Genomic DNA, 17,913 nt, shown 5'->3' on the forward strand with positions numbered 1-17,913 from the left:
GGGTGGATGGAAAGGCCTCAGGCTGCAGAGCAGGGTGGATGGAACAGGCCGCAGGCTGCAGGGCAGGGTGGATGGAAAGGCCTCAGGCTGCAGAGCAGGGTGATGAACCAGGCTGCAGAGCAGGGTGGATGGAGCAGGCTTCAGGCTGCAGAGCAGGGTGGATGGAAAGGCCTCAGGCTGCAGAGCAGGGAGGATGTAACAGGCCTCAGGCTGCAGAGCAGGGTGGATGGAAAGGCCTCAGGCTGCAGAGCAGGGAGGATGTAACAGGCCTCAAGCTGCAGAGCAGGGAGGATGTAACAGGCCGCAGGCTGTAGAGCAGGGAGGATGTAACAGGCCGCAGGCTGTAGAGCAGGATGATGAAGCAAGCTTCAGGCTTCAGGCTGCAGAGCAGGCCGCAGGATACAGAGCAGGGTGACTGGATGGAAAGGCCTTAGGCTATAGAGCAGGATGGATGGAGCAGGCCTCTAAAGCAGTGCAGGATGGGTGAGGTGGATCCCAAGCCCCAAAGCAGTGTATAAGAAACTGCTGTGTGCTGCTGTGATTTAGGACCAATCTCAAGCCCCACTACAGCAGCTCCAGGCAGAAAGTCAATCGCACCTCACAGTTTCAAAGAGCTCGGAACAAGCCACGGCTAGCAACCAGTCCACAAGCAAAAGGAGCAGGCCAGAGCATAAGGCAGAGCAGCCTTCCAAAGCAGACAAAACATGAACAATCCACAGACCTTTGAGAGTTGGCCATTTATCGGCGCAAAATCCTTAGATAAAAATCCTTAAAATCCACAAAAAACACTAAAACAGACAGACACCTGACAGAGACAAAGGACATGCTGCCATCTTGGAAGGGGGAGGAGCTGCAGAATTGATGGTTGTACCGAAGAATACAGAGTCTTCAACTCCTTCTACTGGAGTAGAAAATTAAACCATTGCAGCGTATCCAGAACGCTGCAGCACACCTTATCTTCAATCTACCCAAATCTTCCCATGTGACCCCCCTCCTCCGTGACCTCCACTGGCTCCCTGTTGCAGCACGCATCCAATTCAAGACGATGACACTGGCCTTCAGGGCCATCAATGGAACGGCACCCATCTACCTTCAAACACTGGTCAAACCTCATGCCCCGAAGCGAGCACTTCGCTCCTCTACTTCAGCTGGCCGGCTGGTACCACCATCGCTGAAATAAAAAAAATGTCGCTCAGCAAAGTCCAGACTCTTCTCTGTTCTGGTCCTCAGTGGTGGACCGAACTCCTGACTAATGTCAGGACAGCAGAGTCATTTGCCATCTTCCGAAAAAGGCTCAAGACTCACCTGTTCAGACTTCACCTCGACTCTACATAGCATGACCCACTAACACCCCCCCCCCCCCAAAAAAACAAACTTACCTATAGCACTCTGATCGTAGCACTCTTGCTCTTTAAGTACTACTTTACTCAGATGAGGACCTAACACTTGTTCTATTTTTAGCTCTTACTTTATCGGCAATGATACGTTTCTTTGTTTCCTTCTTTTGACAAATGTACTTATTGTAAGTCGCTTTGGACAAAAGCGTCTGCTAAATGACCTAAATGTAAATGTAAATAAATGCTGTTGCAAACGTCAGTCTACGTTTGTGAACGTCACTCCATGAACATGTGAGCCTGAACTACAACACCAGACTGTCTCTGCTGTCAAGGTGGAGCCAGTTTGAACCACTTTCTATACAGTTGAGTTTATTGAGTTTTATATGAAATGAACTAATATTCTTGTCACGGTGGCTGAAGCAGCAGGGAGGACCCACATGCAGACTCAAAGCTATGCAGATGCAATGAAGACATATTATTCATGAAAACACCCCCTAGTGGCCAGCAGAGAGAATGCAGCTTTAAGGACCTTCAGGCTTGACTTCACTTTTCTGAATAAGAGATTGATGCCTGATTGGAATATCAACTCTGACAACTGAACATGAACCAAGCAGACATTTTGATGCTGCTGACAGTTTTAATTCAAAGTTTAAAGCTTCTAACTCGTCTGCACGGCAGAGACAAAACGCCATTTTAACACCAACATGTGCACACACATTTATGATGACAATGACTGTAAAAGGCTCTATAGCAAGGGTCACTAAGAGGTGGAGCTTGGCCCAGATCCAGACCCAGACCCCATCCTATCTGGACCCAGACCCATAACTGATAGATCATTGAGAATTATGAAATGATGACGGAGCGTTTCTCTCCCAATCATTTCAGCTCGTCTCTTGTCTTTCTTTAACGTCCTCCTCTGTCCATCTCTGTCCATCACTCAGCCACGCTTATCCCACCCAGTACAACATCAACACAACAAAAGACAAATATCACTTTTTCTCATTTTAAAAAGTGGACAAATGGACATAAGTCTATGTAAAGTCCCCAGAAGTGACAGTAGTGTGTGTGTCTTCAGTCTGTCAGGTTGTCTCATCACAGAGGACGGCTGTTCTTCTCTGGCCTCAGCTCTGGACTCCAACCCCTCCTATCTGAGACAGCTGGACCTGAGCTACAATCATCCAGGAGACTCAGGAGTCAAGCTGCTGTCTGCTGGACTGGAGGGTCCACACTGGAGACTGGACACTCTCAGGTGAGGACAGGTGGACAGACATCAGACTGGAAACTCTCAGGTGAGGACAGATGGACAGACATCAGACTGGACACTCAGGTGAGGACAGATTGACAGACATCAGACTGGACACTCTCAGGTGAGGACAGGTGGACAGACATCAGACTGGACACTCTCAGGTGAGGACAGATGGACAGACATCAGACTGGACACTCAGGTGAGGACAGATGGACAGACATCAGACTGGACACTCTCAGGTGAGGACAGATGGACAGACATCAGACTGGACACCCAGGTGAGGACAGATGGACAGACATCAGACTGGACACTCATGTGAGGACAGATGGACAGACAGACTGGACACTCTCAGGAGAGGACAGATGGACAGACATCAGACTGGACACTCATGTGAGGACAGATGGACAGACATCAGACTGGACACTCTCAGGAGAGGACAGATGGACAGACATCAGACTGGACACTCATGTGAGGACAGATGGACAGATATCAGACTGGACACTCATGTGAGGACAGATGGACAGACATCAGACTGGACACTCTCAGGAGAGGACAGATGGACAGACATCAGACTGGACACTCATGTGAGGACAGATGGACAGACATCAGATTGGACACTCTCAGGAGAGGACAGATGGACAGACAGACTGGACACTCAGGTGAAGACAGATGGACAGACATCAGACTGCAACTGCTAAAGTTATATGAGAACAAGTCCTTTTCATACATAAGATTCAAATATGTTCTTCTTCTTGGGTTTAATGCAAACAGGACCTTCTAACCCCAATGCTGCTCACACAAGACACAAAGTGAATTTGTCACTCAGCATAATTGCATACAAAGTCAATCAAAGACGTGAATAGAAGCCATTTCACAATGGGCAGCGCAAATGACACAAATAACACATACAAGGCAAATTCACAGAAGTCTCACGAACCAAGAACTTGTGTGACGCTTTGTGTGTCAGTGTTGAGATTCTCATTCTGTGGAGACGAGGCTATGATCTCAGACAGGACGGCGTTTGGGTTCCCAGCTTCATATGCTAATGCTAGCCAGATAATGCTAGCTTCCTATATATTCCTAATGTTGCCATACTAATCATAGGAAGCCAGTGTTAGCTGACTAGCATGGTAGCTAACAATGAAAATAAACTTATTAGCAAGACTGAACTAGTCTGGTGTTTGTCCTGCTGTCTTTCACAAGGCTTGATCTTGAGGTTTCTTCTAAGCGTTGCGTTGGCGTGACATTTCCTCTGCTCCTTGTTGCTGCTGCCACTGAGCAACCACAGCAACATGACAAAGAAGCACAACCCCATTGGTCTTCCTGTGTGCATTTGACCTGCTGATTGGCTCACAAGTAGAACCTTAGAGAACCAAGGTGGTTTGACTTTGGAAATAGAACCTTTTAGTTTCCTAAACAAAACACCTCACATAATGTTACTAAGTTGTCATAGAATAAGAATATGTGAATAACTTAATTATGACAAAAATATCAGTTAGAACCTGAGGGGATGAACAGTTGTTTGTAATTGTTTCATCAGTAATTTCTGATTCCTCTTCAGACTCAGTGGCTGTAACCTCTCAGAGAGAAGCTGTGAAGGTCTGTCCTCAGTTCTCAGCTCCCAGTCCTCCAGTCTAAGAGACCTGGACCTGAGTACCAACGACCTGCAGGATTCAGGAGTGAAGCTGCTGTCTGCTGGCCTGGAGAGTCCACACTGTCGACTGGAAACTCTCAGGTCAGATTCAAGTACTTTGAGAAGTTTACCTATGAAGCTTTCAATGATGTGTTTACATGCACCAAATATTCAGTTATTTATATTCACGTATTCCTAAAAAGACACGTTTGCTACTAATCTGTTAACATGGCTGATGAAATACTGTTTCTGCTGCTAACGACTTGCCAGCAAAAGAACAAAACAAAACTTTTGTCAAAACCACACCTCTTGTTTATCTTTTCCCTGCCGTTCCATGTTTTAATAGTTTTATAAATCCACCTGGTGTTTATAAATGCTGTTGCAAACGTCAGTCTACGTTTGTGAACGTCACTCCATGAACATGTGAGCCTGAACTACAACACCAGACTGTCTCTGCTGTCAAGGTGGAGCCAGTTTGAACCACTTTCTATACAGTTGAGTTTATTGAGTTTTATATGAAATGAACTAATATTCTTGTCACGGTGGCTGAAGCAGCAGGGAGGACCAACATGCAGACTCAAAGCTATGCAGATGCAATGAAGACATATTATTCATGAAAACACCCCCTAGTGGCCAGCAGAGAGAATGCAGCTTAAAGGACCTTCAGGCTTGACTTCACTTTTCTGAACCAGAGGTTGATGCCTGATTGGAATATCAACTCTGACAACTGAACATGAACCAACCAGACATTTTGATGCTGCTGACGGTTTTAATTCAAAGTTTAAAGCTTCTAACTCGTCTGCACGGCAGAGACAAAACGCCATTTTAACACCAACATGTGCACACACATTTATGATGACAATGACTGTAAAAGGCTCTATAGCAAGGGTCACTAAGAGGTGGAGCTTGGCCCAGATCCAGACCCAGACCCCGTCCTATCTGGACCCAGACCCATAACTGATAGATGATTGAGAATTATGAAATGATGACGGAGCGTTTCCATTTTACTGCTGCAGCGTTAGCATCACTACACTGGTTCAGATGGTTGGAGGCTAAATCATCTCACTGGTTGCTACTCACAAACACTAAATTACCCAGTAATGCAACGGGGTGAAACGTTAACTCTGAACTTAATCAAATCTGTGCAAACTGGAGTTTCTGTGAGTGACGTTTCTATGGTGACAACTGAGGAGACTCACTGACAGCTGACAGATGGATCAGAGAGTGGAGGTGATAAACGTCAGTCAGGTCGGTGAAATCTAGAGCCGATAGATAAGTTCACACGGCTGCTCTCAAAGAGGAACGCTGACAGTGAGAACAGAGCTTTGAATCAAGACAGACTCTTTTCTTCCAACTGGCAGTTGAACACCTGAATGCCTCATATGTTCTGAGACTCTTAAGAAGCACATTTTCAAAGCTGTGTTTTGTATTTTACTGTTATTATCAGAGAACTTGTTATTCATAATTCCTCCAGTTCAATATGAAAACTATAAACATTGTTGAAATGTTATTGAATTACAGCCTTTTTTCTTTGCTAGATGGTTTAAAATCAATTCCAGATCTTTGTTGGCACACCAGGTCTGAAGACAGACCACATAGACTGTTTCAACTGTTGTTTCTTCTCTTTTCTAACGCTTCAATTTCTCTCTCAATCATTTCAGCTCGTCTCTTGTCTTTCTTTTAACTTCCTCCTCTGTCCATCTCTGTCCATCACTCAGCCACGCTTATCCCACCCAGTACAACATCAACACAACAAAAGACAAAATATCACTTTTTCTCATTTTAAAAAGTGGACAAATGGACATAAGTCTATGTAAAGTCCCCAGAAGTGACAGTAGTGTGTGTCTTCAGTCTGTCAGGTTGTTGGATCACAGAGGACGGCTGTTCTTCTCTGGCCTCAGCTCTGGACTCAAACCCCTCCTATCTGAGACAGCTGGACCTGAGCTACAATCATCCAGGAGACTCAGGAGTCAAGCTGCTGTCTGCTGGACTGGAGGGTCCACACTGGAGACTGGACACTCTCAGGTGAGGACAGATGGACAGACATCAGACTGGACAATCTCAGGTGAGGACAGATGGATAGACATCAGACTGGACACTCAGGTGAGGACAGATGGACAACAGCTCCAGACTGTGTCTCCGTCTCTGACTGAGGAACTGGGGTTCATGTTTAATGTTGGACCTGATTGAGGTCTTTGAATGTCTTCCTGCAGGGTGGACCATGGGGGACAGCAGAGACTGAGACCTGGTCTGAGGAAGTGTGAGTATGTTTTCAGTAACTCAGCTGCTCCAGATTTGAACGTGTTCATGACTGAAATCCGATGATCACGTTTCTATCAGGATGTAGCGTTTGTTTCTTCGTGGCTGTAAAGATGTCGTGTTGTGTTCACACCAAACGCCACATTTTCACACTCAGTTACTGTCAGGACGAGGACAAGGAGGGAGGCCCCATACGCAGGACAAGCAATTTTTAAAAGGCTTTATTCAAAAGTACGAAACAAAAGACCGAGGTGGAAAAAACTAACTCTAAAAAATAAACTAACACTATAAACAAAAAATGACTCACTGGGAGGAAAACATGACTTCAAACATAAACTGCAACAAAAACAACTTAACTTGGATTCCGAGGTGACGTGGAACATGATGTGACGAGAGACAGGACGAACTGGCACAAGACAAGGGGAGACGCAGACTTAAATACACAGAGGGATAATGAACAACAGGTGACAACAATCAGGGATCAGGGATGACATCAGACCAGGGAACACATGGAGGATGGGCAAGTGACCTGAAACGAGAGGGGAGTTATTTTCAAAATAAAACAGGAAATGACAAGATAAAAACCCAAGACGAGACATTACCTCACCGGCGTGACAGTACCCCCCCCCTTAAGGGACGGATTCCAGATGTCCCTAGGGTCCATGATACATAGGGCGGGTGGAGGGGGCCAGGAGGAGGGCGACCCAGCGGGCGAGGCCGCTCAGGAGGCCGGGCATGAGGGCGACCCAGCGGGCGAGGCCGCTCAGGAGGCCGGGCATGAGGGCGACCCAGCGGGCGAGGCCGCTCAGGAGGCCGGGCATGAGGGCGACCCAGCGGGCGAGGCCGCTCAGGAGGCCGGGCATGAGGGCGACCCAGCGGGCGAGGCCGCTCAGGAAGCCGGGCATGAGGGCGACCTAGCGGGCGGGACCGCTCAGGAGGCCGGGCATGAGGGCGACCTAGCCGACGGGGCCGCTCAGGAAGGCGACGTGGAGCAGGCGTAGGACGACCCCCCGTCGTAAACAGGAACGGGTGACGAGCGGACCTCCCGAAGGCTGCGTGGAGCAGGCGTAGGACGGCCCCCCGTCGGAACAGGAACGGGTGATGAGCGGACCTCCCGAAGGCTGCTCGGAGCAGGCGTAGGACGGCCCCCCGTCGGAACAGGAACGGGTGACGAGCGGACCTCCCGAAGGCTGCTCGGAGCAGGCGTAGGATGGCCCCCCGTCGGAACAGGAATGGGCGACAGGCGAACCCCCAATAGGCTGCGAGGAGCAGGCGTGGGACGGTCCCCTGTCTGGGCTGGTGCCGGGCGATCCTCCGCCGGGACTGGCGACGGACGGGCCGCCGACTGAAGACCACTGGAGAGTGTCGACCGGGCCGCCGACTGAAGGCCAATGGCAGGTGTCGACCGGGCCGCCGACTGAAGGCCACTGGCAGGTGTCGACCGGGCCGCCGACTGAAGGCCACTGGCAGGTGTCGACCGGGCCGCCGACTGAAGGCCACTGGCAGGTGTCGACCGGGCCGCCGACTGAAGGCCACTGGCCGAGACATGGGCTAGTGGCGCGGCTATGACCGAGACGTGGGCTGGTTGCTTGGCTGTGACCGAGACGTGGGCTGGTTGCTTGGCTGTGACCGAGATGTGGGCTGGTTGCTTGGCTGTGACCGAGACGTGGGCTGGAAGCTTGGCTGGGGCAAAGGCCTAGGCTGGTAGCGTGGCTGTGGCTAAGGCCTGGGCTGGTAGCTTGGCTGTGGCTAAGGCCTGGGCTGGTAGCTTGGCTGTGGCTGCGGCCTGGGCTGGTGGCATGGCTGTGGAGGATGGCCGGGGTTCAGGGGTTGAGAGAAACCCCTTCACCCAGGCCGGCAACGAGCCCCCGAGCCACGGGCTGGTAGATACTAGCTCCCTGGCCCTCGCCAGGGCTGACTGCCTCTCCTCCTCTCCGTTAGCATGCCTGTGCTCAGCCTGGAGACACTGAAGCCGGCAAGTCACCTCCCGGAGTTCATAGGTAGAGCCACATAAAAAAAAGGCTGCTGAGTCCATAGTTTTTAGCTGCTGCTGCTCTGCTGGGTCCTTTCTGGCCAGTTCGTTCTGTCAGGACGAGGACGAGGAGGGAGGACCCAGACGCAGGACAAGCAGTTTTTAAAAGGCTTTATTCAAAAGTACGAAACAAAAGACCGAGGTGGAAAAAACTAACTCTAAAAAATAAACTAACACTATAAACAAAAAATCACTCACTGGGAGGAAAACATGACTTCAAACATAAACTGCAACAAAAACAACTTAACTTGGATTCCAAGGTGACGTGGAACATGACGTGACGAGAGACAGGACGAACTGGCACAAGACAAGGGGAGACGCAGACTTAAATACACAGAGGGATAATGGGCAACAGGTGACAACAATCAGGGATCAGGGATGACATCAGACCAGGGAACACATGGAGGAAGGGCAAGTGACCTGAAACGAGAGGGGAGTTATTTTCAAAATAAAACAGGAAATGACAAGACAAAAACCCAAGACGAGACATTACCTCACCGGCGTGACAGTTACAAACAAAGTCAACGCAGAGACACAAACGGACGGCAATTCCTGCTGGACGGCAACGGAGACAAACACGCAAACTTCATAACGTAGTCGTGTTTGTGTGAGTTTAAATATTTCAACTCAAGAGATAAATTCCTCTGTGTCTCTAAAGCGTCTCAGCGTTGAGATCGTCTTACTGTCGTCCTGACGTCCCTGAATCCTAAATGGAGGAACCAGATGTTGTCTCCTGGGTCTGTGGTCCCCCAGAGGTCTAGATAGTAGCTCACTTTAGTCCAGAGACCAGACCAGACTATGTTGAGGAACCAGAGACTGTCTGTGGTCCCCTAGAGGTCTAGATAGTAGCTCACATTAGTCCAGAGACCAGACCAGACTATGTGGAGGAACCAGAGACTGTCTGTGGTCCCCCAGAGGTCTAGATAGTAGCTCACATTAGTCCAGAGACCAGACCAGACTATGTGGAGGAACCAGAGACTGTCTGTGGTCCCCCAGAGGTCTAGATAGTAGACAACATTAGTCCACAGACCAGACCAGACTATGTTGAGGAACCAGAGACTGTCTGTGGTCCCCTAGAGGTCTAGATAGTAGCTCACATTAGTCCAGAGACCAGACCAGACTATGTGGAGGAACCAGAGACTGTCTGTGGTCCCCCATAGGTCTAGATAGTAGCTCACATTAGTCCAGAGACCAGACCAGACTATGTGGAGGAACCAGAGACTGTCTGTGGTCCCCCAGAGGTCTAGATCAGGGGTGCCCAACCCCGGTCCTGGAGAGCCCCTGTCCTGCATGTTTTAGGTTTCTCCCTGCTCTAACACACCTGATTCTAATGATTTTCAAACCTGTGACAAGCTTCAGTTGCTTGATAACGAGCACATCATTAGAATCAGGTGTTTAAGAGCAGGGAGAAACCTAAAACGTGCAGGACAGGGGCTCTCCAGGACCGGAGTTGGGCACCCCTGGTCTAGATAGTAGCTCACATTAGTCCAGAGACCAGACCACAGGTTGGTCTGGTTTCAATCTTTAGTAATTTAAGGCCAAACTGTGATATTTTTAGGACCAACGATGTAATTTTGTCGTGTTTTTGTTTTGTCTGTTGATCGTCAGTGATCCAGAACAGACAGGTTGCGTTCTCAATAATCCAACTTTCCTAACGGCTCTACATATATTACACTAATTATACACATATATAGAAACCTGTTCTCCAGGCAGGACCACACGGCCTCCCACAAAGAACACCCCCACTCCACATGGCTGACTGGTCGACACCCACACACACACACACACACACACACACACACACACACACACTTGTATAGTATTTAGTTAGATAGGCCACTTGGACTTAGTGTATGTTTCTTTGTTTATTGTTAATAAACCCCTTATGAACATACTGCTGTGTTTATTAATGTTGTATAAGAATGAATGATATCAACCTCTTCTCTGTGAAGAATTCACAAATCCTTCAACTGTTTGTACTCATATTCTAATAGTTATTAATTATTGGCATTTGAGTACAAACTCATTTATATTGAGACTGAGTATTGATATTAATAATTATCTATTAATAACTGAATCTGGTCCTGCTAGTTCCCTAACAATGTGTTTTTCTCTGCGATCCAACAAAACACACACCACTACACACCGGTGTCCTATTTATCAATGAAAGGTATGACGTGACCCATCACCATCAAGTTACCGCCCCCTTGTGATGTCATATACTAATACCCAAAGTATATTTATTAAGCTTTAAAACACAAACAAAAAACACCCAATTGTCTCCAACAATAACCTTTAGCTGCATTGTGTTTGTTCTCTCCATCAGATGTCTGTGAACTGGAACTGGACACAAACACAGTCAGCAGAAACCTCAAACTGGACGACACCAACTGGAAGGTGACACGTGTGTTCGACGACCAGTCATATCCAGATCATCCAGACAGATTTGTCTCACAGCCTCAGCTGCTGTGTAGAGACGGTCTGACTGGTCGCTGTTACTGGGAGGTCCAGTGGAGAGGAGGGGTTCATATATCAGTGAGTTACAGAGGAATCAAGAGGAGAGGAAACAACTCTGGGTTTGGAAGGAATGATCAGTCCTGGAGTCTGAGTTGTTCTGATGATCGTTACTATGTCTATCACAAAAGCAAACGAACAGACATCCCCTCCTCCTCCTCCTCCTCTGGTGTGGTAGCAGTGTACTTGGACTGTCCTGCTGGCACTTTGACCTTCTACAGAGTCTCCTCTAACAAACTGATCCACCTCCACACCTTCAACACCACATTCACTGAACCTCTTTATCCTGGGTTTGCAGTCTGGTCTGGATCAGTGTCTCTGTGTCTCTGAAACTGTTCACAACAAACACAAAGCGGTGCGATTACATTCAGAGTCAATGCAAAGATGTGAATGAAAACATTGCAGTGTGTAATCAGTCAGGTTCATTCCTCCTTGTACTTGTTGTAAATGTATTAATGCTTGTGTAAATGTACTTAAATGAATGGAGTATATCGGGATGGCTTTGTCTTTAGACTGAACCTTGTCGTGTTGAGGAACATGCATTAGTGACTGGAGCAAATAGTTGCTGTCCAGTGAAAACCATCAACATGAAACACAGAGCACACACAGATTAGAATAGAAAACATAATGTATTTAACATATTACAAATGAAAACACATATTAAACTGTTTCTTCATTGTTGGAGAAAATGCTCCTGCTAAATCCACTAAGGAATTATAAACTATGATGATGCTGCAGCTGTGATTTTCCATTCATCAACGCTTTATAACGCTTGCTCTTGGGTGATGTTGAGAGATACACGGACCAGCTGATGAAGACGGCTGCATGATGCATGTGAACGTGTCTGGGTATAAATGGTGACTTTGCTGCAGTGAACCTCCGTTGAATTGAATCCGGCGTCACCAACAGGCTTGGAAGAAGAGAATCGTCCGCTGGCTGCATCTCGGCTCTGGGCAACTCCGACACTGCAGACGCAAATAAAGGTCGGAGGCATTTTGCCACTATTTTATCGTCAGCTTCACCTCGGCTTAGACGCAGTGAGTAAAGCATAATATTCTCCAAAAGGAAATTGATTAAGATCAAGATGAGAGAATGTGTGGATTCAAATCAAACGACTGAAATAATAAAAAGACAAAAGCTCTGTGTAATAAGGAAGTTACATGAGAACATGTTCAAATAAAATAATTATACAAAGAATGTGAGTTAAACGTAGATCCTGAGGGTAAAGTTAGGGCCGTTGATGAGACTCAGACCAGAGTTTCCCAAAACCAAGAAACTGTCCATAAATGCAACTTGGGGTCCTTCATGAATGCAACTCCTTCACTTATAATAGACACAATTATCAACACAATTCCAATTACTATATGTCTGCATGAAAGTAATTGTTAAATATGCATATGGTTTGTTTTCATGAACGGCCGAGGTGTGCGGGACTTTAAAGAGATCACGCCGTCCCACAACTCTTTTCCTTTTGCATAGGAAAGTCCGTTGTATCCTAAAGGAGATCTGAAAGGATCATTGGAGCTCCTTTCCTTTGGTAAAGGAAGGTCCGTTGTATCCTAAAGGAGATTTGAAAGGATCATTGGAGCTCCTTTCCTTTAGTAAAGGAAGGTCCGTTTTATCCGAAAGGAGATCTGAAAGGATCATTGGAGATCCTTTCCTTTGGTAAAGGAAGGTCTGTTGTATCCTAAAGGAAATCTGAAAGGATCATTGGAGCTCCTTTCCTTTGGTAAAGGAAGGTCCGTTATATCCTAAAGGAGATCTGAAAGGATCATTGGAGCTCCTTTCCTTTGGTAAAGGAAGGTCCGTTGTATCCTAAAGGAGATCTGAAAGGATCATTGGAGCTCCTTTCCTTTGGTAAAGGAAGGTCCGTTGTATCCTAAAGGAGGTCTGAAAGGATCATTGGAGCTCCTTTCCTTTGCATTTAGAGAATCTGAACAGCTCTTATTATGGCGGCCACTTGTTTACTTCCAGGTCACGTCTTCAGTTAGGAACCTTCCTCAGAGAAAAAGGCCAAATCCCAACGTCGCCCCTCACAGACTCACAGACTTTGATGTGGGTTCCCGTTGGGTCCCTGAGGGTTCAGGTCTGTCCCACGGTCACATCGTGAAGTGCACGAGGACTCGCTCGTGGACATTTTGAGCCCTTTATGCCCACTAACGTAACTCAGCATCGATGCTGACTTTGCCTGAGAGAATTACCCACAGTTCATAGCGTTGCAACGTCAAACACGGGGTTACCAGGGAAAGCCGGGAGGACTTAAAAAGGTAAACCAAGAGGACGCCGCATGCGTGGAATATTGCATTTAAGCAGAAACTTTAACATTAAAGATTTAATATGGAACATAAAACACTTGAAATCATAGGCATGTCATCATAGCCTACACACCTGGTTTAATCATCAACCAGTTATTTTAATTTAGCTTATTGAAGTAAATACATTATTTGAGTGACGTCTGGTCTGGGATGATAAGAGTCTGGAAGACGTTCAGATCAGGCTGTAAAACGTGAAATAAAACCCAACACTTTTAGATAATATATTTTGTGTCATCAAAGTAAAGTGACATACCGAGTGCTGTCCCATTTGTATTTCTACCATTTCAAGTCCTCCCAGCCTCTCACACTCAACCGTTTACCAGGTGACGTCAGGTAAGTCCCTGAGGGTTCAGGACTTAGACCTTAGGGGGCCATTGGTATTTGGCCAAAGACTCCCACAATGTGTTAACGTGGTTGTGTTTTTGTTAATCTTGTTGTGTTTTTGTCACGGATTTACTATGATTGAAGGAGGTATGGACCCAAATGCAGTTAAAATGTTTATTTAAATGATAAGTCCAAAAACACTATCAAAAAAACAAAGATCCAATCCAAAGCGTCGACAAAACTCAAACAATAATCCAGACAAAGACCAGGACACAGGCAGGACAGATCAGGTGGTGGACACAGATCCGGGATAAAACGAAAGTTACGAATGTAACTACGGTTCTATGAATCCTGGATGACCGCCAGAGGCGGTGCTTAAAGCACTGGTGCTTAAAGCACTGGATATCTCCACCTCGCGCATGCGCATTTCGAGTACCAATAACAACATAGTCACCTGTGACCCCCATGTAACACCGGGAAGGCTATATCTTCCGGTGTCGCAAGAGGATCTGTTCCCAGAATCTTCTCGCGAAAACACACGGATTCTGAGTGACAAGATGCTCTGGCGGTCATCCAGGATTCATAGAACCGTAGTTACATTTGTAACTTTCGTTCTATTTCATCCTTACTGACCGCCAGAGGTGGTGCTTAAAGCACTGGATGACCCATACCAACAAGGTCACAAAGAATCCAACACCCACCTCACTCATCGGGGGCAGCAGCGCTTGGACACAGGACCACACCCATCGGATGGGGAGCGGCGACGTTGACACGATAAAAACGTGCAAATGTGCCAGGTGACGTCCATGATGCCGCAGCACAGATCACCTCCAGGGGCACCCCTCTTAGTGCCGCCCATGATGTTGAAACACTCCTGGTGGAGTGACACCTTACCCCGGATGGCAGGGAGCGGCCACTGGCCCCATAGGCATGCGTGATCGCATCCACAACCCAGTGGGACAGCCACTGCTTGGAAAGCGCACGGCCTCTGTTAGGGCCACTATGACACACAAACAGCTGTTCCGACTGCCGCATACCGGCAGTAGCGGCAATATAAGCCTCAAGTGCCCGTACCGGGCACAGCAGCTCCGACTGACCATCCTCAGACAGGGAGTCAAAGCGTGCGAGCTGGATAGGCTGGTTAAGATGGGCACGTGAAAGCACCTTGGGTAGGAACGCCACATTCGGCCACAGGACCACCCCTGAGCCATCAGGGTTCCACCGCAGGCAGGCATCAGCCACGGAGAGGGCATGCAACTCCCCGACCCGCTTCGCAGAGGTAATGGCGAGCAGAAAAGCTGTCTTCATAGAAAGCCATTTCAACCCTACCTGGGTCAAGGCTCAAAGGGAGGAGCGGACACAGCCTCCAGCACCAGGGGCAGGTCCCATGCTGGAGCCCTCAGGGTCCTAGGGGGACGCAGCCTCAGAGCCCCTCTAAGGAAGAGGGACACCAACCTGTGGCACCCCACTGTGGCTCCGTCGACCATCTCGTGTTGGGAAGAAATAGCAGCCACATAGACTCTTAAGGTGGAAGGAGCGCGACCACCATCCAGCAGGGACTGCAGAAACTCCAGAACAGTGGCCACAGAGCAACGTGCTGGATCTACTGCCTTATCCACACACCAGTTAGAGAACAGCCTCCATCTGTTCTCATATTGAACCCGGGTAGATGGTGCCCTGGCATTCAGAATAGTATGCCTGACGTCCGCAGGGCAAACCCTCAGCAGTGGGTCGGGCCCTGTAGCGGCCAAGCCCAGAGCTGGAGGCGACCGGGGTCCGGATGCCAAATCAGACCCCCCAGCTGTGAAAGGAGGTCCGTCCTGTAGGGGAGGCGCCACGGAGAGCTGCAGCAGAGCCTGCGCAGCAGTGGAAACCACAGTCTCCCTGGCCAAAAGGGGGCCACCAGAAGGAGCCTGTGGCCCTGCAGAAGTACCCGCTGGAGTGTTGGAAGAATCAGGGGCAGCGGTGTGAAGGCATACAGAGGACACTGCGGCCAATCGTGAGCCAGAGCGTCCCGGCCAAGGGGGCTGGTCACCTCCGTCCAGGAGAACCAGAGGGGGCAATGTGTCGACTCCGCCGAAGCGAAGAGGTCCACTTCCGCCCTGCCAAAAAAGACCCCACAACGTCTCCACCACTTCCGGATGAAGCCGCCACTCCCCTGGTGGGGGCTTCTGCCGCGACAGAAAATCCGCGGCCAGATTCCGTTCCCCTGGTATAAATACTGCCCGCAGGCTGGCCAGACGGGGATACGCCCAAGTCAACAGGCTCCGAGCTACCTGGAGAAGCTGTGTAGACCGGGTGCCCCCTTGGTGGTTGATCTGGGCAACAGTGGACATGTTGTCCGATCGGACACCCTGACCTTCCGGTAGCCGTGCCACTTGGGGTCCAAGTGGAGGCTGTTCAGCCACGTCTGTAGTGGGCGCAGAGACAGCAAGCCCAACGGCACCACAGCTGAAGCAGGTGTCAGTTTGCCCAGGAGCTGGAGGAACTGAAGGAATGGCACCATTCTGCCACCCCTGAAGAGGGGAAGGCGGAGGAGGATGTTGTCTACACGCCGAGGCGACAGATACGCCCTCATAGTGACCGAGTCCAGGACCATCCCCAGGTATACTACCCGTTGGGATGGGTCCAGGATACTCTTTGAAAAATTTACTGTCAGGCCCAGCCGGGCCACGTGCTGAAGCCGCCGAGCCGTATCCTGCCAGTCGTCTAAATATGGCAGAACCTTCATGCCCTGCTTCTGCGGGCCAGAGCTGCCGAAACAACCCTGGTGAACACCCGCGGGGAGAGGGAGAGGCCAAAGGGAAGAACCCTGAACTGAAAATGCCGGCCGCGAAAAGCAAATCTCAGGAAGCATCGATAGTGCAACGCAATTGGGACATGGAAGTACGCATCCTTTAGATCCACAGTAGTGAACCACTCCCCCCTGGTCACCACACGAAGCGTGTCTGACGCGGTCAGCATGTGAAATGGAAGCACCTTCAGGAACCTGTTGAGTCCCCCCTGAGGTCGAGAATGGGGCGAAATCCGCCACCTTTCTTTGTTACCAGAAAGTACCTGGAGTAGAACCCCCTGGGGTGTAGCAAAGGGTCCACTGGCTCGATTGCACCCTTGGCCAGGAGGGCGGAAAACTCCTGGCTCAGAGCTAAGGTCATTTTGACCCGGCTGAAGGCCAGGGGCCGGCGTCGGAACTGCAATTCGTACCCCTGGGTTAAGGTGGAAACCACCCAGGGTTCTGAAGTACAGGCAGCCCAGTAACTGAGCTGCTGTTGGGAAAAACATCCGACGACCGGCCCCTGTGGCCCTAGCGCCTGCCCCCCCCGCCTCTCGAGGCTCTGGGGGGGCGACGGTCAGGCTGCGGGGCACGAGGCTGCCGGGAAGGTAGGCGCCCGGGGGGCTGAAAGTCATAACCAGGTGGTAACCAGGTGGCTGAGAGCACTGCCGGGGGACAGCCGAGGGGCCCCTGGGCCTGCTAGGAGCGGACACACTCCTGCGTAGACCGGATAGCCGCTGCCTGGTCTGAGTAGCCTGGGCAGCTCTCTCCAGCGCCTCCAGGGCAGCAGAACCAAAGAGCTCCCCAGGTTCTACCGGTACAGCACGAAGAACCTTCCTACATGACTCCGACAGGGGCGAGCCAATGGCTGGACAATGGTGGACATTGTGCGCCCCAACTCCCTCGACATGAGGGCAAATGCCTGTAACGAGGCATCACTCAGACTCTGCAGCGACGGATCAATCTGCGCCTGCTGCAGAGAGGTAGAAAGGCCCAGCAGTAGGTGGGAAAGGGAATTGCCAATCCGACCCATGCGTGCCGCAGCATCATAGGCCTTTGTGAGAAGGTCGTCCGTGACCCTGCACTGAGGCCGGGGACACCTGGCATCCGGCCTCAAAGCCTCATCAGGAGCCAAAATGAGGGCCGCAATGGCAGGCTCAACTGGTGGCATACGGCCTAGCCCAACCTGTGCCGCATCCTGCATGGCAGCCAAGGTCTGGGCGTCTGAGGACGGATGGGAAAAAGGCCCTGGTGTCCCTCCAACACGCATGAAGCTCCTTCAAGTACTCCTCTGAAGGAGGAACAGTGAGTGCGGTCGGGGCAGGGCTGCGCCTGAAAAAGGCGCTAGCCTGAGCCGCGTCCGTCTGTGGCACATCCAGCTGTAGGCGAGCAAGAGCCACACGCTCTGCTGCCCCCTGCAGAGAGCTCCGAGCAGAGGAGCAGGAGGCCTCCCCCAATGTGTGGGAGGTGTCGTCCTCCG

General features: G+C 49.8%; 2 protein-coding genes across 2 annotated transcripts in view; both read left to right on the forward strand.

The window, feature by feature from the left end:
• Window positions 1-17,913, forward strand: part of LOC311016209 (uncharacterized protein) — a 199,603-nt gene that overhangs the window by 99,175 nt on the left and 82,515 nt on the right. Inside the window, exons 10-11 of the mRNA XM_084013785.1 lie at window positions 2,413-2,586; window positions 4,145-4,318. Of these exons, the coding sequence (XP_083869911.1) occupies window positions 2,413-2,586; window positions 4,145-4,318 (348 nt within the window). The remainder of the gene's footprint in view (window positions 1-2,412; window positions 2,587-4,144; window positions 4,319-17,913) is intronic.
• Window positions 6,207-17,913, forward strand: part of LOC311016215 (uncharacterized protein) — a 180,547-nt gene continuing 168,840 nt past the window's right edge. The window contains exon 1 of the mRNA XM_084013794.1: window positions 6,207-6,281. The gene's annotated coding sequence lies outside the window, so the exon portion shown is untranslated. The remainder of the gene's footprint in view (window positions 6,282-17,913) is intronic.

Source organism: Eutrigla gurnardus (assembly GCF_963514095.1).
Source record: "Eutrigla gurnardus genome assembly, chromosome: 7".
Classification (NCBI taxonomy): Eukaryota; Metazoa; Chordata; class Actinopteri; order Perciformes; family Triglidae; genus Eutrigla; species Eutrigla gurnardus.